This window comes from Vitis vinifera, chromosome 8 (assembly GCF_030704535.1).
Source record: "Vitis vinifera cultivar Pinot Noir 40024 chromosome 8, ASM3070453v1".
Lineage (NCBI taxonomy): Eukaryota > Viridiplantae > Streptophyta > Magnoliopsida > Vitales > Vitaceae > Vitis > Vitis vinifera.
Window position 1 is genome coordinate 21,421,183 of NC_081812.1, and position 24,430 is coordinate 21,445,612.

At 31.8% G+C, this 24,430-nt stretch overlaps 5 protein-coding genes across 7 annotated transcripts; 1 reads left to right on the forward strand and 4 right to left on the reverse strand.

The window, feature by feature from the left end:
* Positions 1–960: 960 nt before the first annotated feature.
* LOC100267524 (11 kDa late embryogenesis abundant protein) lies at positions 961–1,880 on the reverse strand. The gene is made up of 2 exons (XM_002279160.4): positions 1,427–1,880; positions 961–1,361 (listed from the first exon to the last, which is right to left on the reverse strand). The coding sequence occupies exons 1-2, from the start codon at positions 1,511–1,513 to the stop codon at positions 1,029–1,031; spliced, it is 420 nt and encodes a 139-aa protein (XP_002279196.1). The 5' UTR covers positions 1,514–1,880; the 3' UTR covers positions 961–1,028.
* Positions 1,881–3,308: 1,428 nt separating this feature from the next.
* On the reverse strand, positions 3,309–4,043 carry LOC100262363 (11 kDa late embryogenesis abundant protein). Its single transcript, XM_002279184.3, has 2 exons — positions 3,836–4,043; positions 3,309–3,704 (listed from the first exon to the last, which is right to left on the reverse strand). The coding sequence occupies exons 1-2, from the start codon at positions 3,941–3,943 to the stop codon at positions 3,417–3,419; spliced, it is 396 nt and encodes a 131-aa protein (XP_002279220.1). The 5' UTR covers positions 3,944–4,043; the 3' UTR covers positions 3,309–3,416.
* Positions 4,044–5,694: 1,651 nt separating this feature from the next.
* On the reverse strand, positions 5,695–9,874 carry LOC100257252 (18 kDa seed maturation protein). The gene is made up of 4 exons (XM_019221498.2): positions 9,673–9,874; positions 9,444–9,577; positions 6,443–6,589; positions 5,695–6,350 (listed from the first exon to the last, which is right to left on the reverse strand). The coding sequence occupies exons 3-4, from the start codon at positions 6,548–6,550 to the stop codon at positions 5,844–5,846; spliced, it is 615 nt and encodes a 204-aa protein (XP_019077043.1). The 5' UTR covers positions 6,551–6,589; positions 9,444–9,577; positions 9,673–9,874; the 3' UTR covers positions 5,695–5,843.
* Positions 9,875–15,199: 5,325 nt separating this feature from the next.
* On the forward strand, positions 15,200–19,686 carry LOC100252129 (delta(12)-fatty-acid desaturase FAD2). Of its 2 annotated transcripts, none has more exons than XM_002279203.5 (2): positions 15,200–15,628; positions 18,353–19,686. In XM_002279203.5, the coding sequence occupies exon 2, from the start codon at positions 18,364–18,366 to the stop codon at positions 19,510–19,512; it is 1,149 nt and encodes a 382-aa protein (XP_002279239.1). In that variant the 5' UTR covers positions 15,200–15,628; positions 18,353–18,363; the 3' UTR covers positions 19,513–19,686. The 2 variants fall into 2 exon arrangements, with proteins under 2 accessions (XP_002279239.1, XP_059595257.1); XM_059739274.1 differs by lacking the exon at positions 15,200–15,628 and adding an exon at positions 17,933–18,087 and having other exon boundaries at positions 18,218–19,686.
* On the reverse strand, positions 19,678–22,198 carry LOC100265891 (laccase-11). 2 transcript variants are annotated; one of them, XM_002275356.4, is made up of 6 exons: positions 21,838–22,198; positions 21,592–21,743; positions 21,258–21,502; positions 21,051–21,179; positions 20,044–20,967; positions 19,678–19,939 (listed from the first exon to the last, which is right to left on the reverse strand). In XM_002275356.4, exons 1-6 carry the CDS (start codon positions 21,928–21,930, stop codon positions 19,809–19,811), a joined length of 1,674 nt encoding a protein of 557 aa, XP_002275392.1. In that variant the 5' UTR covers positions 21,931–22,198; the 3' UTR covers positions 19,678–19,808. The 2 variants fall into 2 exon arrangements, with proteins under 2 accessions (XP_002275392.1, XP_019077273.1); XM_019221728.2 differs by having other exon boundaries at positions 21,851–21,946.
* Positions 22,199–24,430: the final 2,232 nt, after the last annotated feature.

Below are 24,430 nucleotides of genomic sequence, written 5' to 3' on the forward strand. Positions count from 1 at the left end.
AAATAGACTTGAGAGGATTCCGCGAGCCAATTTTGATAATTATTTCTAATGTTGGAGTTAGATTTGGATTAATTTAATATTTTTATAATATTTGTAATTTATATTATCTAATATAATAATTTTACTTTTAAAAAAAATAAAAAATATCATATTATAATTATATGGCATACTTTTAAAAAATATATTTTTATTTATTATTATTATTTTATAATTTGATATCATTTATTATTAAATTTGGATATAAATGTATTATTATAATTGGATTTTCAATGTACCAACCTGAATTTAATTTTTGATGATTTATTTTGGATTAATTTTTATTTAAAATTAATTTTACTCGCATCCCTCAATAACGTACAAACCTTCTTATCTTTACGCTCTGATTTTAAAAGGCTCAAATTAATTGACGAAATGAATCGCAAAAAAATTAATAAAAGTTTTAGACCAAAAAATAGAATATGTGAAAAAATACAGAAGTTTCGAAACAAGGTAGAATAGAATGTTAATATGGATGAATAAAATAAAATTTATATAATATAAATTTTATGACAATATTAAGAAGAAAGTGAAAACTAAAATGCTAATTTCAAATATATAGTCCTAGTCGGCTTGGCCATGCTCTTAGTGGGCCGATGCACTTGAACCACCGGGCCCAATTTATTCATCCCTGTTGGGCTTCGTGCCCAACACCAATGTATAACGACCCAATCGTCCTTACGTATACACAGTTATAGTCATACATCGCTCTTTCCCTTCTTTTCCTTGGGTGTTCACCAAATTTAACAGAATCGCTTCTGATAAGGTATGTGATAAAATAATCCCAATTAAATACGGATTATTCGAAATAAATTTTGGTGTGGATGCCATACACCATTATTTATTTATTTATTTTTAATCATGGATACACCCACATAATATGTTATGATATGTCCCTCATCATTTAAAATAATTTAGATTTAATTGACAAAATAAAAACAATATTTTTATTCGCCCAAAAAACTACATACACCGAACAGAAAAGCATTTTTTCAAGTGTAGTTGCCTCCGGTGCCATACCCAGTCTTGGCTCCCCCACCTTCGACGCGAGGATTCTGAGCCAACGCTCCCCCAGTCCCCGGATTTATCCCAATTGGCCTGCCTGGGACCCCGGTCGCGGCAGAGTAGGTGGTGCCGGCAGGAACTGCTGCTTGGCCTGGCCCAGCCGTGTAGTGGGCCTCACCGCCCACCGCTGCGGCCTGCCTCCCGGCGGCGTTGTTCTCGTAGGCCTCCTGCTTCTTGATCTCCGCGTCCGCTTTCTTCTCCTCTTTTTTCTGGGTCGCAATTTGCTTCTCCATCTCACCATGAGCCGTCAACTTCTCTACCTGAACAGAGACATTAACAAATAAACCAATAATATTAATGACTAATTAGGAATGAAGAGAAGAACCTTTTCTTGGACAGTGGCTTTGGTTTTCTCCATTCCAGCCTTGGCTGAAGCCGCGACGTTAGCGGCTTTCTCCTTCACGGACTCCATTTCCTTTCTCTCTTTTCCTTCACTTCAACCGCTCAGAAACCGAATCTACGACAAAGAAAGTGGAGTTTCAACAGTTCCGTTCATATAGAAGTGGAAGGTGATCGAGGTGACGACACGTCTCGTAAGAAAATGTTACGTGGAGGTAGTCAAAGGTATTATTCATCCTCCGGACACGTGCCCGACAGTTGTCAACTTGGCCGTTTAATTTGGGCTATATGTTCTCAAATTTGTGGATATAATTTTAAATAGACAAAAAAAAAACCCTCATGCATTTCCTTTCTTTTTAAAAAATTATTTTAACATTACATGAGAATAAAAATATTTAGGTGATGTTTAGGAATGTTTTTTATTTTTATTTAAAAAATTAGAAAGTCATATAGGAATTCTTAGAAATAAAATAGATACATTAAAATTTTAAAATTATAAAAATTTCATCTATAGTCAACAACCAATATTTTCGTAACGGATCCATGAATCAAGAAAATTACCAAATCAGGATCTAATATCATGATCCAAAAAGTAACATCATAAATATATAATTTATTTTTTATTAAAATTAACAATAATTTAAAAAAATTATAAATATAAATAAAATTAAAAATCAATAATATTTATTTTTTTCATCTTTTATATAAATATATTAATATTTTAAAATTTATTAAATAAAATATATATAATATTACACACTAAAAAATATTAAATATTTGAAATGATTTTTATAACTCTTGGCACAAACCCATGAGTAGCAGGTTGGTGCAACCATGCTTACCTTGAACCTTTGGTCCAAGGTTTTGGGCAGAAAATTATGCATATTTAAATATCGATATGAGCTGTGTGCATCACAACTGGCTGTTGGGCCATGGAGGATTGGGCCGTTAAAGTTACGTGGCCCATAGGTACTGAATCACAAGGAATATTGACTTAAACATGCATAGTTACATTGCCCAAATGTTTAAAACATTGTTAAGAACACACGATAATTTTTTATTATTTTTTCATTTGTGAATCCCATGCAAAAAAGTCATAATAATAGATTTTGGACTTCACGAGTTGTATTAACTATTAACAACCTGTATTGTACTATTTAAGGGGGTATTCATAAGAGGAAAACAAGTCGAAGCCTATAAGTTTAGACTTTCACTTTAAACTCATTATGACACAATCATACATTGAGTGCGTTAGTGATTCATTGACAATTAGCCAACTTACGCAGTGTCGACTAGGAAGATGCTTGGACCTGATCTTGTGATTTTGATATTTTTACAATTTTTTATTGAATATTTAGAAAATGTGATTTTTAAAATAAGTCGTACGACTTTAGAGATGAGTTTAATATTATTATATAAAATTTGAATAATATTTTCAATCACTTCTTTAATAGCGTGAATATTGGAAAGAAACCTAATATCATTCGTTGGATGTTTAAAGCTCTTTGATCAACTTTGGTCACGTTATTTGGAAGTCAATGATTGGATTTTGATATAAATTAAATACAAATTTTCTTGGTGTTTCAGATAAAATTTAATATTTATTATTTAATTATTATTTTAAATATTAAAATTATTTAATAAAAATATACACTTAAAAATAAATTAATTTTTTTATTTATTAACTAAAATTATTTTTTGCTTTCACATGTTTTATCAAATATGTTTAATTTATTTAATAGCTTAATGAAATATATTAACTCATTTTAAATTATTAAATTAATTTAAAGAGACACATTCATATTAAATATTTTTTAATTAAGTCTAAAAACAGATGGAAGTGGAAAATTCAATATAGAAACTGATGGTAGTGGATAAGTACTTAGTGTTTTTATTCAATTCAAAAGCGAAAGCATTACACCGAGACACTTCACACAACTAAAATTAAAACCACCAAACACGCAAATTAAGCAACTCTAGATCCCACTTCCATTGGTGGTTCCGCCATAGTTCATGTCCCTGGTGGCGGCGCCACCGGTGGCGTCGGTGCCACCTGTCCCATAGCCTGGGTGGTGAATGCCAGTTGCCCCCCCAGTGGTGTGCAACGGCACTCTGCCTTGGCCACCAGTGGCTGCGGCTTCCCTTGCAGCTGCATTGTGTTCCTGAGCCATCTGCTTGTCCATCTCCGCCTGTGTCTTCAGCACGTCCTTCTTCTCGGTTGCTATTTCCTTCTCCATCGGATCATGCGCCGTCATCCTCTCCTTCTACACAAAAGTACGCAGCAAGGACAGAGAACGAATCAAATATTACAAATGAATGGGAAAATTAAAGAATGAACAGATAATTACGTATAAACGCATGTGCTCGAGACTCTGAAAATATTATGAAAGAGTACCTTTTCTTGAGCAGTGGCCTTGGTTTTCTCCATGCCAGCTCTGGCAGAGGCCGCAACATTGCTGGCTTTCTCCTTCATGGCCTCCGCTGCACCCTTCCCTGCCTGCATCTTTGCGCCTTTTCTCTTCTTCTCCTTTCTTCTTCACTTCACACAGTACAGATTAATAGACGAATGAACATAGGATGAGAAAAATCCCCGCTGGAACTGGGTTTAAATTGATGTAAAATGTAATATGTATAGGACACGTGCAGAGCGAAGAAGCTACGTGGATGTCACACATCGCTTCTCGATCTGCTTTCGACACGTTTCACCTCCACCGTCTTTGAGAGATATATACCATGAAAATGGTGAGTTACGATTAACGAAGCCTTAAAATAGAAAGCCAAGTGGCAGCATTCCTGAAGACGGGTGGCATATGTCGTTGTGTGTAGATATTGTATGTCACAGTGGTTTCTCCTATGCAATGCATCTAGGGAGAGACGTTCTCCACTTTTAGAACTAATTCCATACATTGCATTAAACAAGCTTAAAATAATAAAATAGAATATTTAAGCTCACATTCCGATACACTTTCTATTTTTATTTTTAAAATAATTTTTTTACATAGAAAATAAAAAATAAAAATTTGTTTTATTTTTGTAAAAACATTTTTAATACTTTAAAATTTTAAGTCACTTCTTCAAATATTTTTAAATACAATATCTACTCATATGAACTTATTTTTATATAAAAATTCCTATATTTTACTTATAAAACTAAAAAAAATAGAAAAATATATGTCTAAATATTGACCCAATTAAATTTCATATTCAATAAAAAAAAAACATTACATACAATAATTTTATTTTTTTTAAGTATAGAATCCCCGAACAATTAAACAATACAATTCAAATAGTTGAAATGAAATTCAACTAACCATTCGACATAAAATGAATTTTTTCAAATGAGACCGAAACATGGTACTTTGATGATGCTTTCATCTATTATGTTTTGATTTAAGGAATTCCTTTTCTATAATTCTAGGATTACGGCCGTATATATGTATATATATAGTTCAATAATTTGAAAGGAAGTAGATTAACTAACGATTGACACAATACAACCCAAAAATTAAGAGTCATACCAATAATATTTTGAAAATAATTTTAAAAATACATTTAACAAAAATTTATTCCAAGTTTTTCATTTAAAAAGATTTGAATATTTTTCAAACAAAATTCAAATATTTTTAAGTTACAAATAGACTTAAAAATTTTGAAAAATAGAAAAAAAATATTATAAAAAATAAAAATAAAATATAATTAAAATTAATAAAAAAGTTTATATATTTTTAAATTATTTGATATATATATATATATATATATATATAATGAATTTAAATCACTATATACAATTAATTTATTACTTTTAAATTTATTTTTATTTTTCACAATTAAAGGGATACATATCATTTTCCATTATGGAACTTTCATAACATTAATTATTCTACTTTTACATTCACATTTTTATGTTTTAATGTAGAAAATTCAAATAAGTACGCGACCATTCCACATTATACCACTGACATCTCTGTATTTACATTTTAAAAAAAAATCATTCTTTAAAATTCTTAGAAGTATCATTCGGGACATACCCCAAGTATTTCAACAGGGTATTTATAATGCATTCTAATTAATATTAAAAACAGAGAAGGCCGTCAGCCCATTTGGCTCACTTTTCCTAAATTAGGAAACTAAAATTAACTGAATTATTGTTCTTGAAAATTGAAAATAAACTCTGTTGCTTGTCATATTGCTTACATACATAATAAGTTGCTTGTCATATTGCTTACATACATAATAAGTTGCTTGTCATATTGCTTACATACATAATAAGCTGTTATCTTCATTGTCATTTATTCAAACGGTACACTGATACGCCAAATACTAAAACATCCCGTGTATACGCTCAAACCTACAGACACAAACAGTGTTACAGTGGCCTTAAACCCCATAGCCAACTCCCACCTCTAGGTGCCACCTGTCCCATGGCCAGGGTGGGTGCCGCGAGTGCGATACCCGGTAGTGGTGACTGTGTCGCCATATCCAGCCTCACCTGTAGTCGTGCCACCCTTTCCATATTCAGTGTCCCCTGCAGCAGCGCCACCATAACCAGCCGCATCTGTGGTGGTCGCACCATACCCAGTTGTGCCACCGTAGCCAGTATCTCCTGTTGGGTGACTGGAATAGACGGTGGTGCCGCCGTAGCCAGTATCTCCTGTTGGGTGACTGGAATAGACGGTGGTGCCGCCGTAGCCAGTATCTCCTGCTGGGTGACTGGAATAGCCGGTAGTTCCGCCGTAGCCAGTATGCCCTGTTGGGTGACTACCGTGGATGCCGGTGGTGCCGGCTTGCCTCTGGGCGGTGTTGTACTCACGTGCCCGCTGCTTTTCAATCTCAGCCTCGGTTTTCCTCTCTTCTTTCCGTTCAGTTGCCAACTCCTTCTTCAATGGATCGCGCGTAGTCATCTTCTCCGCCTGTATATATACAACCAAACAAAATCACACCAACTTTCTCGTAGACTAAATTTTAAAATTTATTAACAAAAATGATATTGACGTTTACATACCTTTTCTTCCAAAGTGGCCTTGGTTTTCTCCAAGCCAGCCCTCGCAGAGGCCGTAACGTTGTTCACCTTCTCCTTCACAGCCTCTCCTGCATTCTTCCCGGTCTGCATCTGTGCTCCCTCCTCTTATCGTATTCTTCTTCTTCTTCACTGCAAACACAAGGGACAATAGAACATATAGAGTGGGTTAATATATTTGTAGAAAGTGACGTGGGTTTGGGAAAAGTGCAAGGAGAACGAGCTACGTGGACTTCTCAAGGACTCTGCTTTCGACACGTATTGCCACCTGTCCCTATTAAAATGGTCAGAAATCTTGGAGTAACCACGTGGCATCCTTCTTATCGTCTACTAGGCGACTAGGCGATGGGGTGCCACGTTTTTTGTTTTGATCCTCGAATCTCACGAAATTTGAGGGGAAAAAATAAATAGAAAAAAAAAAGAGAGAGTATTTCGGCATTGTGTTTGATCCACTAATAATTTATAAACGTCGCTAGGGCCTACTTCGGCCTATGGGATAATAACCATTAACCACTAACTGAATCATTGAATATTTGTGTGGGGATTTAATGGGAGAGTCTTTTCAACTCAAAGGAACGCGTGAAGTGTGAACAAGGCCAGTGTGTAAAATGTGAAAAAGTCATGTAAGAATCGAACTGTTCTTTCTCGGCGCTTCCATTTTTATGCTTTTATGCAATGTTTGTGCGTGGAGGAATAAGAATCATCATATCATTCATTTTATTTTATTTTATCTATCCTCATATCTACATAAGCAATTAAATTAAAAATGTGTTAATAAAAATAAAATCTCACCTAAGAGTCAGATATTAATAACTAATTTTATCATGAGACAACTCATGATATTTATATCGTTTCTGTATTTGACATTGGATAAACTTCATATAATAATCATCAAAACTCTATTGTATTTTTTGTTTTATTTCTTATTTTTATTAAAAAATTACTACCATAAATTCAATTCAATGCATGTGTATTTCTAAATAATTATATTTTTTAATTATTAAATCATTTCATTTTATCAAATTCGGTATTAGCCAAATTAGTAATTTTATTTTTCTTAATCTTGTTATTTAATAAAAAGAATAAAAAAACATTATTTTAAAATATAAATAAAAAATATTTTAAAATACATTTATCTTTTTTTTTAATATTATTATCGTTTTTGTTCTTACAAAAATTGAAATAAATATTAATTCTAACCTTATAATGTTATATGCATCCAAATATAATAATTAAAATCATTAAATTTATCCATATTTAATGAGAAATAATAATGAAAACAATCATTTCTATATACCAAACATGGTCTTAAGTTTAATGTAAATAATTTCATTCAAATGTCAATTTAAAATTTGGTTCTTGAATGCTTTAATTCTCTTTATTACACTAAACAACTTTGAACCAACAAAAAAAATCTTACAAGGTGATATTAAAAATATAAAAGAAAATTAAATATTGAATTAACTATCTCCTTGCGTCTCTTTGTAAGATCAACCTCTACATAAAATGTTTCATGAAAATCAATCCCGGGTATTTTAGTATTAAATTACGATGGTCTAAAAAAAATGGATATATTGCAATTCACTATTTTTATAAACATAAAATATAAATTTTTAAAATTAATTCAGTATTATATTTTCTATAAATATTAAACACGTTGGATGGTTTTAATTTTATTTTTTATTTTATAAAAACAATAATTTTATTTGCAATCGTATAGCAAGAACAAAGGAAAAACCGTTTTAAATATTATATATATATATATATATATATATATATATTATTTTGGCAATTTCTTATATCTTCATGTGAGATATTAGCATCATAGATTTTGTTTATTGGTGGTTCTAATTATAATTACTATTTACTAAAAAATAAAATAAAAATGCTTACAATGATATTTCAAAAGTAAAGAAAATATTTCAAAAATTATTTTTATAATTTTTTGCGATTTTTGACAATTTTAAAAAACATTTACTTGTGAGATGTTACTATAATTGAATTTCTTCTAGCAATTCTAATTTTATTTCATATTTTTTTTAAAAAAAAAAGAATGGAAAAAGCATGCTTGTAATTTTACGGAAAGGAGTGAATAAAAATATTTTAAACAATTTGTTGATATTTTTTGAAGTGGTATTTAGAAATTTCTTAATATTTATATGTGATATTAGTTTTATTTTATTGAGTTTCTAATCTTATTTTTCATTTAACGAAAATAAAATCATTCTTGTAATTATAAAGCCACAAGTAAACAAAAACGTTTTAAATAATTTTTTTGTTTTTTTTTTTTTTTTTGTAATTTCCCAATGCCATGTTTGACATTATTATGGATGATAGATTTTAAGAACAGTTTTTAAAAACCTTTTATAATGCTTTGTAAAACAAAAGTTTGATAAGAAACTTTAAATATTTTTAATATATTATAAAAATTCATTTTTAATTATTATAGATGTTTTTATAATTATTATTTTTTAAACAACTCTATAAATATAAGTAAAAACAATTAAAAGATGTCTTCTGAAAATATTTTAATTTTTGTTCTCAACAACAAAAAATATAAAACGATTTTATAATCATCAAATCAAATGTGTTTTCTAATTTTTTTTTAAATAAAAGAATATTTTAAAAAATAATAACCAAACATGCCTTTAATTAAATAAAACTAAAAATAAAGTTGCATCTAAACACGTGGCAATTGACTCTCCATTATTGGAAAGGTAGTGTAAGGGATGAATCAATTTACTAAAATTGAGTTTTTTATTACCATTCATTTGAATCAAATAATTTTCTTATAAATCTTGGACCGCGTACCAAACCATACAAAAATAATAAATGAACATTGAACGAACAGCCGGCCTTTTACCAAAATAATTGTATCTTGTTATACTAAGTCACGCCACCATGAACATCATATGAACCAAACTAATGAAAATTCATGTTCCTTCCAAGTTGATAATGTGGTGACCTGAGTATGACACGTACATACCTTTTCTTCCAAAGTGGCCTTGGTTTTCTTCAAGCCAGCCCTCGCAGAGGCCGTCACGTTGCTCACATTCTCCGTCACAGCCTCTCCTGCATTCTTCCCGGTCCCTCCTCTTATCGTATTCTTCTTCTTCTTCACTGCAAACACAAGGGACAATAGAGCATATAGAGTGGGTTAATATATTTGTAGAAAGTGATGTGGGTTTGGGAGAAGTGCAAGGAGAACGAGCTACGTGGACTTCTCAAGGACTCTCCTTTCGACACATATTGCCCCCTGTCCCTATTAAAATGGTCAGAAATCTTAGAGTAACCACGTGGCATGCTTCTTATCGTCTACTAGGCGATTCGGCTGTGGGGTGCCACGTTTTTTATCCTCGCTTCTCACGAAATTTGAAGGGAAAAAATAAATAGAAAAAAAGAAGAAGAGAGAAATGGGTATTTCGGCATTGTGTTTGATCCACGAATAGGAAACAGGAATGTGGATTGATTATTATAATTTATAGCCATCGCTAGGGCCTACTTCGGCCTATGGGATAATAACCATTAACCACTAACTGAATCATTGAATATTTGTGTGGGGATTTAATGGGAGAGTCTTTTCAACTCAAAGGAACGCGTGAAGCGTAAACAAGGCCAATGTGTAAAATGTGAAAAAGTCGTGTAAGAATCGAACTGTTCTTTCTCGTCGCTTCCATTTTTATGCTTTTATGCAATGTTTGTGCGTGGAAGAATAAGAATCATCATATCATTCATTTTAATTTTTTTTAATCTATCCTCATGTCTACATAAGCAGTTGAATTAAAAATGTGTTAATAAAAATAAAATCTCACCTAAGAACCGGATATTAATAACTAATTTTATTATGAGATAACTTATGATATTTATATCGACGTTTATGCATTTGTCTGTATTTGATATTAGATAAACTTCATATAATAATCCTCGATATTTTTTGTTTTATTTCTTATTTTTATTAAAAATTTACTATCATAAATTCAATTCAATGCATAATCTTAATATTCAATGTGTATTTTTAAATAATTATATTTTTTTAATTATTAAACCATTTCATTTTACCAAATTCGGTAATAACCAAATTAGTAATTTTATTTTTCTTAATCTTGTTATTTAATAAAAAGAATAAAATAAACATTCTTTTAAAATATAAATAAAAAATATTTAAAAATACATTTGTCTTTTTTTTTATATATATATTATCATCATTCTTGTTCTTGCAAAAATTGGAACAAATATTAATTCTAACCTTATAATGTTACATGCTTCCAAATATAATAATTAAAATCATTAAATTTATCCATATTTAATGAGAAATAATAATGAAAACAATCATTTATATATACCAAACATGGCCTTAAGTTTAAAATTTATTAACAAAAATAAAAATGCTTATAATGATATTTCAAAAGTATAGAAAATATTTTCAAAAATTATTTTTATAATTTTTTTATGATTTTGGACAATTTTTAAAAACATTTACTTGTGAGATGTTACTGTTATTGATTTCCTTTTAGCAATTCTAATTTCATTTCATATTTAAAAAAGAAAAAAAGAAAAAGCATGCTTGTAATTTTATAGAAAGGAGTGAATAAAAATGTTTTAAATAATTTGTTGATATTTTTTGAAGTGGTATTTAGAAATTTCTTAATATTTAAATGTGATATTAGTTTTATTTTATTGGGTTTCTAATCTTACTTTTCATTTTATGAAAATAAAACATTCTTATAGTTATAAAGCCACGAGTAAACAAAAACGTTTTAAAACTCTTTTATAATGCCTTGTAAAACAAAAATTTGATAAGCAACTTTAAATATTTTTAAATATATTTTAAAAATAATTTTTATGTCTAAAAATTTATTTTTAAATATTATACATGTTTGTATAATTATTATTTTTTAAACAATTTTATAAAATACAAATGAAAATAATTAAAAAATATATATATATATATATATATATTAATAACAAGCAATAGAAAACACTTTAATGATCATCAAATGTGTTTTTTAATTTTATTGTTTTTAAAAATAAAAAATTATTTTAGAAAACAACAACCACACTGAACCTTAGTTAAAAAAAAAAATTAAAACAAAGTTGCATCCAAACACGTCCCAATTGACTCTCCATTATTGGAAATATAGTGTAAAGGATGAATCAATTTACTAAAATTGAATTTTTTTTTTTACCATTCATTTGAATCAAATAATTTTCTTATAAATCTTGGACCGCGTACCAAACCATACAAAAATAATAAATGAACATTGAACGAACAGCTGGCCTTTTACCAAAATAATTGTATATTGTAATACTAAGTCACGCCACCATGAACGTCATGTGAACCAAACTAATTAAAATTCATGTTCCTTCCAACTTGATAATGTTTAGAGGCTTGACCCACATACACCATAAAATGGCACCTTTCTCCAATGGAAATGGGACCCATCTTGCTTTCCGTACCAAGGTTAGGTGCACTCCATGAATGTTGCATCTTACTTTTCATCTTTCACCACCGGTGGAAACTGATTTCCCGCCATTTAAAAGTTTTTGCGTGAGTCAATTTTGGAGTGGTTGTATAAAGCATTTTCAAGCAAAAATTAAGCAATTGATAAATTTTTTAAAAATCTAAAAGCGATGATTTTATTTTCTAATTCAAATCAAATGTTATAACATACCTCAAAATTCAAATGACATACCGAACATGGCATAATTTAACCGATTTACTTTTTTTTTTCTTTTTTATACATATAAGTGATATTTTGAAAACTTTTATATCACCGATAATATTAATGTAAAAAAATATATATTTCATATATTTTGTTATCTCATTATATAACAAATATTATTTCAAATTAGTATTTTTAATTTAATATAATATTCTTTGATATTTTATCTAGTCATGGCAGTTTTGTTTATATTTAATTTATAAAATAAGTAAAAATAAAATAAAATATATATTATTCTTAACATTCCATATTTTAAAATTTTAAATTATATCACATTCTAATATTTGTTATTAAAAAATGTGAAATTTTCTCTTCCAGTTAACAATATTCATTATTGGAATATATAAAAATTTATAAATAAATAATGTACACTTATTAAATAATATATATTAACATTTTATTGTAAATATTTTTTAGTTTTACTTTTAACCATAGATTTTATTTTTAATCAAAATTTGTTATGTTGAAATGATTAATTAATATAGAAAATAAATAAAAATCCCTTAAAAAAATTATGATGACTAAGTATCAACGTAAAGGGTATAACAAAAATAAAATATATCATCTCACTTATTTTATCACGTTTAATTAAATACACATTCATTATATTTAATTATCAATCAAAATATATGATATGATATATTATATATATATTTTTATTATATATCGTACTACATCATACAAAAGAAATATAAATGATATAAGTGATCAGATATTTTATAACCCAAATATAAGAGTTCCGTAACACTTGGTTTATTTCTATTTATGTTATAGGGACAATTGTGTTTTGAATCTAGTTGGACTTAAAAATTAAGTTTTGGTCTATATAAGTTCACTGTTAAGGTTAAGATATAAAAATATATATAGAAATTGAAAATAACGATATTAATTTTTTATTTTTCAAAAAATGAAATTTATTGACTATGAAAAAAAAATTTAATTTAAATTTTATTCATTTTGTAAACCTTAACAACATTTAATTTAATTTAATGATTTGGAAAAAAATACACAATTTTTCAAAAAAATAAAAACAAATTATTATTATTATTGCTTAAAAATCAAACATCTTGAAAAAATATATATATAAAATTATGTATGTAAAAAATAATATATTTTTTAAAATTAATTTTCTAAAAATAATAATTATTAGAAAAATTAAAAAAAAATTATCAAAATTATGATATAAAATATTCAAAATAGTTTTAAAGGGTATATTGATCTCTTCAAATTTTATATCATTTTCATTAATTATGTAATTTTTATAGGCCAAATGTTAATTTTCAGGTCGATTGATTCAAAACACAATCGTCCTACGTTATATTCAATCATTAAAACAACGCGGTTTTATAGAAGTGATGGATGATATTAATGACGTAAAGGTTTAACTAACACATTCGGCGAACTTCACCGGTAATGTTGAATTATAATTACGTAAATTGATAGCATACCATAATCATTTAAAACTCTGGTTATCAGCATAGCTGCAAGCTTATCCACGTCAAGCCATCGGGATAGTCAGCAGTTGATTTAACGCCACATAATTTGAGGTCTGCAAACTCAAAGTACTTTATTGGTGGGATTCTTGGAGATTCAATGCTTTGTTGTACGGTTCTCTACAGATGGATATATTCTAACGATGTATTTTGATACTCATTCACTCTTCAACAAAATGATAATTATACTATTGAAATCATTTAAATTCAAATTCAAATAATGATGATATTTTACATTGCGTTTGGATCACGGTCAGTGTTAAAGGTAGCGCCAGAAAATATCTTGAAGGTTATGTTTGATTTATAGAAAGTGCTAAGAAGAAAAAAAAAATATTTAAAAAAATTATTTTTAATAATAAAATATGAAATAAAATAAAATATTTAAATATTATTAATTAATTTATATATTTTTATATATAAAAACTATAAATAAATAAATTTAAAATAACATATAAATAATTTATTAATTTTAATTTTTTTTCCCTTCATTTTTTATCCCTATTTTATTTCTCTTACATTTTACAAGTTGTCATTAATTCAAAATTTTATTTATATATTCTATATGTTTTAATATGATTTATTTTTATTTAGTAACGGAGATCTCTAGTATAAAATAAAGAAAGCAAGTGGTATTTAATTAAAAAATTTCAAAGTTTATTCACTCTTATTATTTGATTTACTTAAAATTAAATATTTGGATAAAATTATAAGATAAGATAAGTGATAAGAAAAAATGTTAAGAAAAATGGTTTTTTGTGTATGATTTTATTATAAAAAATAAAAAAATATAATATAATTAAAATGAACTATAATTGTATATATTTTGAAAAAATAATTGAAATGAATTTAACAAACTAGATAAAAATAATTTATTAATTTTAAATTTATTTTTTATTTTATTTTATTTTTCTTCTCTATTTTTTTTTTTTTATAATTTCACTTTTTTTGGGAAAGTTTTTAAGATGCAAAGATAACCTGGGGAAAAAAAGAAAAGGCCAATGATTTATGGATGATGTTTTGCTAATTCTTTTTATATTCAATCATATTGCTTATTATATATAAATAAAATGTAACAAAATTGTGAATACGCCTTCTAATAATACCAATTTTAATCAATTACTTATCAAATTTCGTTTAGTAATAATTGATATTTCTATTTTTATTTCACATACTAAATGTATGTTTTTAAATTGATTAGGTAGACATGGTATTTTTCATTTATATAAAAAAAAAACTATTTTAGTAATTAATAAATAAATACTTATTAAAATAAAAGCTTTTAAAATCATTATCTATCTAAAAATGTAATTTAGAGAAACGTTCTATGAATCTCATTTAATCTTCTGTGAAATTAAAAGATAGGCATGAAGATATGAGTCATATGGCACGGTAATTTTATATTTTTCAGAGGGCAAAAAATAAAAAGTAAAAAATAAAAAATTAAAGATTCCAACTTTCCATCCCAACCCTTTGATTTACTTTTAGAAATTAAAAAAAGCAATTTCCGGCCTTGGCAACATCATCATAGTGCTTTCGGATCAGAATTAAATATTTGCAGTACGCCTCTGATATCACGTACCTCAATGATATAAATAAATTGACAGTGGGGCTGTTTTGTCATTTTCGAAGATATTTTCTGTGATCAGGTCCGATCGCCACCGTTGAGAGTGGAAGGGACGGTCAGGATTAAAGTGCAATTCAGAGGTGGAGCATCGTCTCATCTGCTGAAGAGGAGTTATCTGAACCAATATCCGCGTGACACGTATGAAACGCGAAGCTAAGAGACACGTTGGCTTCGATGGGGCCCACCAGCGAGGAGGGAAGAGGGAAAAAAAAAGCTTAAATAGGGACCGTATACAGAGGTAAAAGGCGAAGGCCGGCAATACCAGAAGGCCAGAGAGAGAGAGGTTGAGAGAGAGAGAGAGAGGGTGTCGTGAAGGGAAGAGCTGCTTCAGGTATTTTCTTTCTTCTTCTTTTTAAATATGATTGTTTTTTCTCGTTTTATCTATGATCCGTTTGGATGTCTTCGATTTCGGACACTCCTGGTTTTGGGATTTTGTGGTGTTATGTGGAGTAGATCTAAGTGTGAACTGGCTTGAATGAGTTCCTTGGTTGTCGCCGGACTTGATATACTTGTTTTTTGTTGTGTTTCTACCACTTGTTTTAGTCCGGATTTGTAGCGAGATTTTTATTTGTTTATTTATGGTTAGCATACGGGATCATTGAGTTTTATTAGGATTCATCGGTTTCTGATTCGAATATTTTAGGAGTCCTCTTGTTTTTATGTTGGTGTTATTGCACTCATAGAATGTGGCTTCCCTTGAGTCCTATTTTTAGTTTGGATTTGAGTTTTTTCGGGTCAAGAGTAAGAATACGGAGATTTGGCAAGAGATCCGTGCGTCTCGGGGGTGAAAAAGAGAGGATTTTGCGTAATGTGGCTGTGATTTTTTATTCTTTAAGAAATTTAGCTTTTCAAGGTTGGATCTAAAGCTTTGGCTCTTTTGAGGTGATTTCATCATCTTTGAGTTAATTCTACTGCTTGTTTCTCTTCATCTGTTTATTTTCCTCTGAATATAAATTCATGGCTAATTTGTACCATTTATAATAACAGTATCACGTTGATCAGGAGCCGTTGGTTTATTTTTTATTTTTTCATTATTTTATATTGATTTATAGGAATTTTGATCTCACGTGATATGGAAGATTAGGTTTCTCGGTTGTCTATGTCCATGCGTGAGTTTTATATTTCCGGTGGTGGACGGTTGATTTTGTATTTTTTGTCGTTTTGATTGACTTTTCTAAATTTTATAATTTATTTTTAATTTCTGAAAAGGAGTAGCAGCCTGCGCTCAAACGTGATTACGTGATTCTTGGGCAGGTTCTGCGAATTTTGGCAGTACCAGTACATAGTATATTAATAAATAGAAATTTTTTAGGTGAAATCGGTTCCATTGAATCTTGCAATCTGTTTTGGCTGGGCGTAGGGGTAAAAGATGCCGCGAATTAATAATCTAGTTCAGAATCTTAATTTTCAGGTCCTATGAAAGCAAACTGATTTTTATTAGTAAAATTAAAATTTTAATATTGTTTTATTGAAATTTGGTTTTAAGTTATTCTTAGTGTTATTTTAAAGAGTTTTTTTCCCTGTTCGGGTATTCTATTCTTTTCTTCTTCCCAAATCTTGGGTTCACCCTAACTTTAAACTGCAGGATCTGGCACCAAGGTTGGTGACAGTCACATCATGAACCTTACTAGGTTGGTTGGTATCACTACTTGATATATATGATATTTGAGAAACAGTACATGCCGCGGGACCCTGATAGATTGTGGGTCTTTTGACTACTTCAGATGGATAGTTTGAATATTGAGTGCTCACTATCGTGCTAGAGCGACCACTCTGGTTGTTTGTTGTTTTAAATTCCAACAAGTCAGGCGCCCCGTGCTTGTTACATATATAATGGGTAGGTCGGCATTAAAACATATGTCTGCCATCCTAAAGTGCAAATCCTAGTCGGATTACTAAATTTTGGGGCCACAAGTGGTTTGTTTGTTTCATTTTCATATGCTGTATATTTAGGTAGGTAGTAAAAGTTTAAACCGGTAAAATTGCTCTACCTCCTTGAAGATTAGAAAAGTAAAAACATAGAGTTGCTACCTCTTTGTAGGAAAACTAATAAGTAGTTGAAGTTGGGAAATTGAAATTGTGGTGGCTGGACCGTGAATGAGGAAGACTATGTCGTGATTAAAGAAATGAAGGCGGGTCAATTGCATTATTTTACTTACCACCTTGTAGAAAATAATTAAATAAATTTCTGTGAAGTTTGCTACCTACCAGCTGACTCCAACATCCTTTTCGGGTGAATGAGCTATGATCTGTATGGCCATAATATTAAATGACGTTGGAAATCTTAGCAGCCAATTGGATGATGTAAGTGTGCCAATTGGTAATTTTTTATGGATCTTTATTAAGTTTGCAACGTCCACAAGTTTCAACATCAGCCATTGAACATTCAACTCTATCCCAGCCGTTTTCTCTGCACTTGAATTTTTGCGGCCCTGTTTTAACAGTATCCTCTAATTATGCTCAGAGTTAAAAATTCCCGTGCCTGCTTTCCTGATTTTTACTTTATCCAAGGTAAAACATGGTCCCAAAAAACTCCCCAGTGAATGGTGTGGCTTTTGAAATTTAAACAAACATGAGTGATATTATCTGTAGCTGTAGCTGTCGCCCGGTCGATTTAAATGTTTTTCTGAGGAAGAACATATCTTAGATTTTATCATTGAAGTCAAGAAGTTGAACTGTTGTAGTGGTGTTTAATGGTGTTTCAAGGAGGACGGTTCCTCCAGGAAGTCAAACAGGTGTTGAAGGTCATAGTTCGTATGGCAAGTTTGTCAAGAGAGTTAGTTTGCTAAGGTGAGTTGGTTGGTTATTTACTTCTCAGTGTCACAGATGCATATAGATGAATTCATTCTTGACATGACTGTTAATGTATATTTGGTTGTTGCACTCACTGTAGTCTATTTCTGTGACATTGACCTTGCAGTGAATCAATTAAATTGGTTGTTGCACTGAATCCTTCCTTCAATCAGGCCACATCAGACTCACTGTTTCCTTTCTCTGAATCTATCCTTCAATTAACTACATACATGTAACTGTTTCACTATATTTTCTTTTGCAGGACGCGGAACAATGGGTGCAGGTGGTCGAATGTCTGCTCCCCCCAGTGCCAAAAAATCAGAAGCTGACATTGTCCAGCGAGCTCCCCACTCGAAACCCCAATTCACACTTAGCCAGCTCAAGAAGGCCATCCCCCCACATTGTTTCCAGCGATCCGTTCTCCACTCATTCTCCTATGTGATTTCCGACCTCACATGGGCATCTCTCTTATATTACATTGCTACCAATTATTTCCACCTCCTTCCTCATCCTCTCTCCTACCTGGCCTGGCCAATTTACTGGGCCTTCCAAGGTTGCATCCTAACTGGCGTTTGGGTCATAGCACATGAATGTGGCCACCATGCCTTCAGTGACTACCAATGGCTTGATGACACTGTTGGCCTCATCCTACATTCCTCTCTCCTTGTACCTTACTTCTCCTGGAAATATAGCCATCGCCGCCATCATTCTAATACCGGTTCCCTCGAGAAGGATGAAGTCTTTGTCCCCAAAACCAAATCCAAACTCGGATGGTACTCCAAATACCTGAACAATCCACTTGGTCGATTCGTCACACTCACCATTCAACTCACTCTAGGCTGGCCTTTGTACCTAATGTTCAACGTTTCAGGCAGGCGCTACAGTAGATTTGCTTGCCACTTTGATCCACATGGTCCAATTTACTCAGATCGTGAGCGACTGCAGATATACATTTCAGATGCTGGTGTTCTTGCCATCACCTATGGACTTTACCGTCTTGCAGTATCAAAAGGTCTCACATGGGTTTTGTGTGTTTATGGATGTCCCTTGCTGATTGTGAATGGATTTCTGGTGCTGATAACGTATTTGCAGCATACCCACCCGTCTCTGCCACACTATGATTCCTCTGAGTGGGACTGGTTGAGAGGAGCTTTGGCCACCATGGATAGAGACTATGGAATTCTTAACAAGGTTTTCCATCATATAACGGATACTCATGTGGCACACCATTTGTTCTCAACATTGCCGCATTATCATGCAATGGAGGCTACAAAGGCCATAAAGCCAGTATTAGGAGATTATTATCAGTTTGATGGGACTCCATTTTACAAGGCAATGTGGAGAGAGGCAAAGGAGTGTGTCTATGTCCAGTCGGATGGTGACAAGAGCAAAGGTGTTTTCTGGTACCAGAATAAGTTTTGATGACTTAAACTGGTGATGTTTGTTTCGGCATGTTCTAGTTTCTTCTTAGGATTTTAGCTTCCCGTTATTGTTAACTTAGCCATGTCTGTGCTTGTACCTCGAATCTTGGTTGCATTTCTTTGGAATGAATAATTTTGAACTCTATAATAGACTATCTTATGGATGTGGATTTAACGAGTCTCATGTCCAAATATTTTGAACGAAGCACAAGAATTACAGTTCATCAAGTTTTATTTTACATGTCACTACCTCGACAGTCTCAGAAACGAATAAACAAGTTCCTTGTTTCACAGCATCTAGCAAGGCGGAAGGTCCTTCGGTGGCGGTAGAATAGATTCTTCCGGTGACTTTCCATTCTCTACAACAAAAGCCATCTTTAATCCCCACATCGTGTGTAGCTCCAGATGACAGTGCATAAACCATACACCTGCATTGAACACCCCACATTCCATCAACATCTTTAATCCCCACATTCAAGTGCTACTGCTACATGTTTACATATATATATACTAGTTTTGCATTAGATTTTACCTGGATTATCAGCTCTAAACCTGATAGCAGACCAGCCTCCGGTGGGAACTCCGACTGTATTCCTCTCTGGAGGATCCACCAAGTTAAAGGTTGCGGGGTCTTTGGCAGCATCAAAATTTCCAATCCCAGTTCCAACCACAAAGAAATTGTAACCATGGAGGTGGAACGGGTGTGACTCAACTGTTAGAAGATTAGTATCCTGCAACACCAACTCAATGGTGGAATTGAATGCCACCTTACTCAGCCTTGTCGCCAGGGACGTCCCTAGGTTAGCAGTAAGCGGCGCACCCGTGTAGTTGAATGGAACTGGAGGGCGGTCCGGAAAATCAGTTCGGAAAACCCCCTTGATATTGTGGTAGTGAGCCTGCAGCAGCCCAATCCTGGGCATCACAAAAGTTATGTTGTTCAATGAAGCTGTAAGCTGGGTTCCATTTTGGCACGTAGAACATAGGTTTTGTCCTAAACCAATGGTATACAGAAGATGTCGATCGACTTTAAGGGGAACATTTGCCGGATATTGTGGAGAGTTCAAACTCTTAAGCCTTTTATTATAGTTGAGTGCAAACCCAGTATCATTAGGAGCCGGTAACTGAGGCAACACTGGGAGAACTGAGTTAAGGATGCCTTTGTATTGCAGAATTGCCGTCGCAGTCTTGTTGTCCACAGGTATGGGCGCATCCATGAATGCCCTTGTTGCCATGAAGTATCGGCTCGGAGATTGATCAGCTTTTACAAGAACGTTTGTGGTCTGTCCAGGGGCAATTAGAATAGCCTGAGTTGTAAATGGCTTCGTGTAGACCGCGTCGACCTCCACAACAGTCATATTATGACCAGCAATGGCGAAGAAGAGCTCATCGTTGAGTGCAGCATTGACAATCCTTAGGAGATAGGTTTTTCCAAAATCCACCTCCATAGCAAATGTATCTACAGCAAGGAAGAAAAATGAAGAAGAAATATAAAGGAGTGACTCAATATTGCCAATGCCTATTGCAATGAGAAAAACATACGTTTCTCTGAACATGGGAAGAGAGGCCCCGGTTTCCCATTAATAGTATGAGCATCAGACATCTGCGGTGGCAAACCCAGCTTATTAGCTTGGTTAACGAGCACCTCAACATCCGAATTCCACCATTCTCCTGCACAAAAAAAAAAAAAATTGAGCCTTAGAATCATCCGAACTTTCTAGTACTGATCATCCATATTGCCATACGTACCTAAGACCACATTAGTCTCCGAATAAGGTTGAGGGAAGGGAAATGGAGTTTCCTCTTTGGGCATTATGACAAGGGCGCCATAAACTGTTGCTCTGAGCCACAGAATATGGGCGTGCCACCATAACGTTCCTCGCTGACCAGTAACATTGAAGTCGTAGCTGTAGCTGTGGCCTGTCTTGATGGGGCATTGCGTTATATAAGCTGGTCCATCTGCCCACCCATTCCGGTTCTGTTTCAAGCCATGCCTGCATACATATTCAGTCGCCCATGCCCAACAACACATTAATATGCTACTCATCCAATGTAGCTAAAATGAATGAGAAATTAGTGGTACCAATGAATGGATATGTTATATTGGGCGTGGTTTGTGACATTGATAACAACTCGATCGCCTTCTCTAGCATAAATTGTAGGCCCCGGAAACATGCCATTTACCGTAACAATTGGTTTGGCATGGCACAGCCTGCTCACATTCTTCACTTGAACCTGATACCCAAACAAAAATATGAGCTTATTAGCTTTGTAGTTGTACGAAATTTCATGAATCAGAAAATCTAATTTAGTGCTACTCAGATCCCACGTCGAATTGATACTTCTTCAATGCAGCTTCAACGGGAAATGAAACAATCCCAAGAAAGCAAATGATGAAGAGAAGCAGTGATCCTCCCAACATTTTAACCAAAATCTCTAGTAAAAATTGAAATTGTTGTTGGGAATTGAGTGGAGAATTGGGTTCTATATATGTAGTAGCAGAAAAGGTGGAAAGAAGGGTTGGCAGTGTAGCTTAAAGGCTTGAACAAACCTTAGAAGCAACTGTTGAAGACGTTGAGATATCCATGTAGTGTCTGTTGGGAATGCGGAATAGATATAGAATTGAAATAGAGCACCTTGACGGGTGACAATGATAGATGTATCGACTTCCTTTATGTCCATTATTATAATATGAAAATGGTAATAGAATTAATACTCGTAAGATTTGCTTTACGAAAACATTTTGCTTTTGCTTTTGGCTTGTCCATAAGGTGTTGAGGATTGCCAGTGAACCACCATTTCTATGTACTGGGCCATGTTTAAGAAATAAAATGTTCCTGGAAATTCTTGTTTCCATTGGACCGCACATTTATATGTATCATGATCTTGATTCATGGATCTCTCGGTTCAAGAGTTTTGAATCTTTTGATCCCTTTTAATTCTATATTTGAAGTTATGACACGATCTATTCTTAGGAAAAAAAAATCTATTCAATACATTTCTTATGTACCGACTGGCCTTTTCCTCGAAGATAAATGATTTTCCTGAAATATTTGTATGATGTTTCAACAAAATCACTCACGAATCATGTAATTTTTGTAAAATCAATAATATTTTGTACTGAATTTGATGGAGAGATAGGCATGGGCTTTTATTTGGGCTTAGGCCGCATATTAAGGCCCATGTGAATTTCATCCCAGCCCTTGCACAGGCCTCGACATTGGCCCCACGCCTAATCCCATCCTACACCTCCCACTTGGGCCTCCAGGAAAAAATAGTACGGCCGGTGCTTATTGTTTCGTCTGATTTGGGCCAAAGGTTGGCCTTTTTCGGCCTTTGGAGTTAGACACGGTTGGCCCAATGACGCAACCAACTGTTATAATTGGCCCTGGGCTTCTTAAGGCCCATTTATCCGGCTGGGCCGTTAGAAATATACTAATTGCAAACAACACGTTACAAAAAGAAGGGTTAATCTCACCCACTTTTCTTAAATATGAATTAACCATATTTGATCAATATTGGTTAAAATTTTATCAAATACCCGCCTTCCTCTTTTTATTTAATATTTTCACTTACCTCCATTTGATGCAAAATAAAATAAACATTTAATGAAATTTCAAACTCACCACAATAAATATATTTAATCAAAACTCTTAGGAAGTGAATAAAATTTATCCTAAAAATAATAATAAAAATAAATAAATAAATAACTTTCTCTTTCAAACTTTTCTTGCTTTCTATGAACAACGAAACTTCAAATAACATAAATTTTCTACTTGCAATATATTTTTTCGTTCTCTTTAACTTTGAATCACAACAAGAAAAGAAAAATTAGTTCTTTTTTTATATTACACTTTTCCTTCCTTTCAATTTATTCAAAATCCAAAATCAAAATAAAAGTCCATGTTAATATTTCAACCAAACAAATCTAAATTTGTTTAATTTATGGTCAATTTATATAGATGGACTTAAACTGTAAATAGTATTTGTATATGATAATAGAACTCTCAAACATCATAATCTTTGTTTCGACTTTTAAAATGATAAGATTATTTTCAAACGATAACAAAAGCCATAAGCACGAGGGAATTGATTTTCGATGTTCAAATCATCTTCGCTTTTTTTAATCTTAGCCAATATAATATACGGTTTTCCAAATATTTGGTAAATAAACCGACAAAGACAGATTAGAATCGGCCTGAAATGGACTAATACATTGTGTCCTCTGTAGCATTATGCATGAACGAAGGCCATTTCTGAATTTTAAATTTTGGTTATGAGAGTGGTTAATTGACCTTGACTTGTACTCTCAAAATTCTTTCCATCTGTACTTTTCAGTGCCCTCTATTTCAAAGCTCGCGCACTCTCAATTTCCCTACAAATAATTGATCGAGGGTGAAAAAAATCTCAAAAAGTTGAATGAATACAATGGATTGAGAGCGTGACAAATGACGTTTCTTATTTTGTTGAATGAATGGTGTTTAGAAAAAATAAGAGAAAAAAAAAAATAGCGTCATCTCCTACGTTTTTTAGAATTGTAAATATATATATATTTTTTTCTATTTTTAAACCGTAATAATAACAGTCATAATCGTTATCATCTATTTTTAGCTAAAGCATCTTGGTTCATCATACACCCTACCAACTCCATCTTACTCACATGATGGTAAATGGTAAATTATTATTATTAAATATGGTAGATTTAATATTTTATTAAATTTTATATATTTGGTGGGTTGTATTCATGTCGTGTCAAATCCTATGTATGTTATTATATAACTCAATTCAAATCCGACACGAATAATAATAGTTTAAAAAACATAAATCCAAATGTTATCTATTTAATTATTAAATAGATAACATGTAATATAACTCATTTAATAATCAAGCAATCTTATTTAATATTAAAGTTGAATTAAATT

Excerpts from the sequence above, each read along its gene's own strand:
- LOC100252129 (XM_002279203.5), top strand. The coding sequence starts at position 18,364 with ATGGGTGCAGGTGGTCGAATGTCTGCTCCCCCCAGTGCCAAAAAATCA.
- LOC100265891 (XM_002275356.4), bottom strand. The coding sequence starts at position 21,930 with ATGTTGGGAGGATCACTGCTTCTCTTCATCATTTGCTTTCTTGGGATT. Across the intron at positions 21,744-21,837 it reads TGAAGAAGTATCAATTCGAC|GTTCAAGTGAAGAATGTGAG; the intron begins GTGGGATCTGAG and ends TTTGGGTATCAG. Across the intron at positions 19,940-20,043 it reads GTTTAGAGCTGATAATCCAG|GTGTATGGTTTATGCACTGT; the intron begins GTAAAATCTAAT and ends TGTTCAATGCAG.
- LOC100262363 (XM_002279184.3), bottom strand. The coding sequence starts at position 3,943 with ATGCAGGCAGGGAAGGGTGCAGCGGAGGCCATGAAGGAGAAAGCCAGC. Across the intron at positions 3,705-3,835 it reads AGGCCACTGCTCAAGAAAAG|AAGGAGAGGATGACGGCGCA; the intron begins GTACTCTTTCAT and ends ACTTTTGTGTAG.
- LOC100267524 (XM_002279160.4), bottom strand. The coding sequence starts at position 1,513 with ATGGAGTCCGTGAAGGAGAAAGCCGCTAACGTCGCGGCTTCAGCCAAG. Across the intron at positions 1,362-1,426 it reads AAGCCACTGTCCAAGAAAAG|GTAGAGAAGTTGACGGCTCA; the intron begins GTTCTTCTCTTC and ends GTCTCTGTTCAG.
- LOC100257252 (XM_019221498.2), bottom strand. The coding sequence starts at position 6,550 with ATGCAGACCGGGAAGAATGCAGGAGAGGCTGTGAAGGAGAAGGTGAAC. Across the intron at positions 6,351-6,442 it reads AGGCCACTTTGGAAGAAAAG|GCGGAGAAGATGACTACGCG; the intron begins GTATGTAAACGT and ends GTATATATACAG.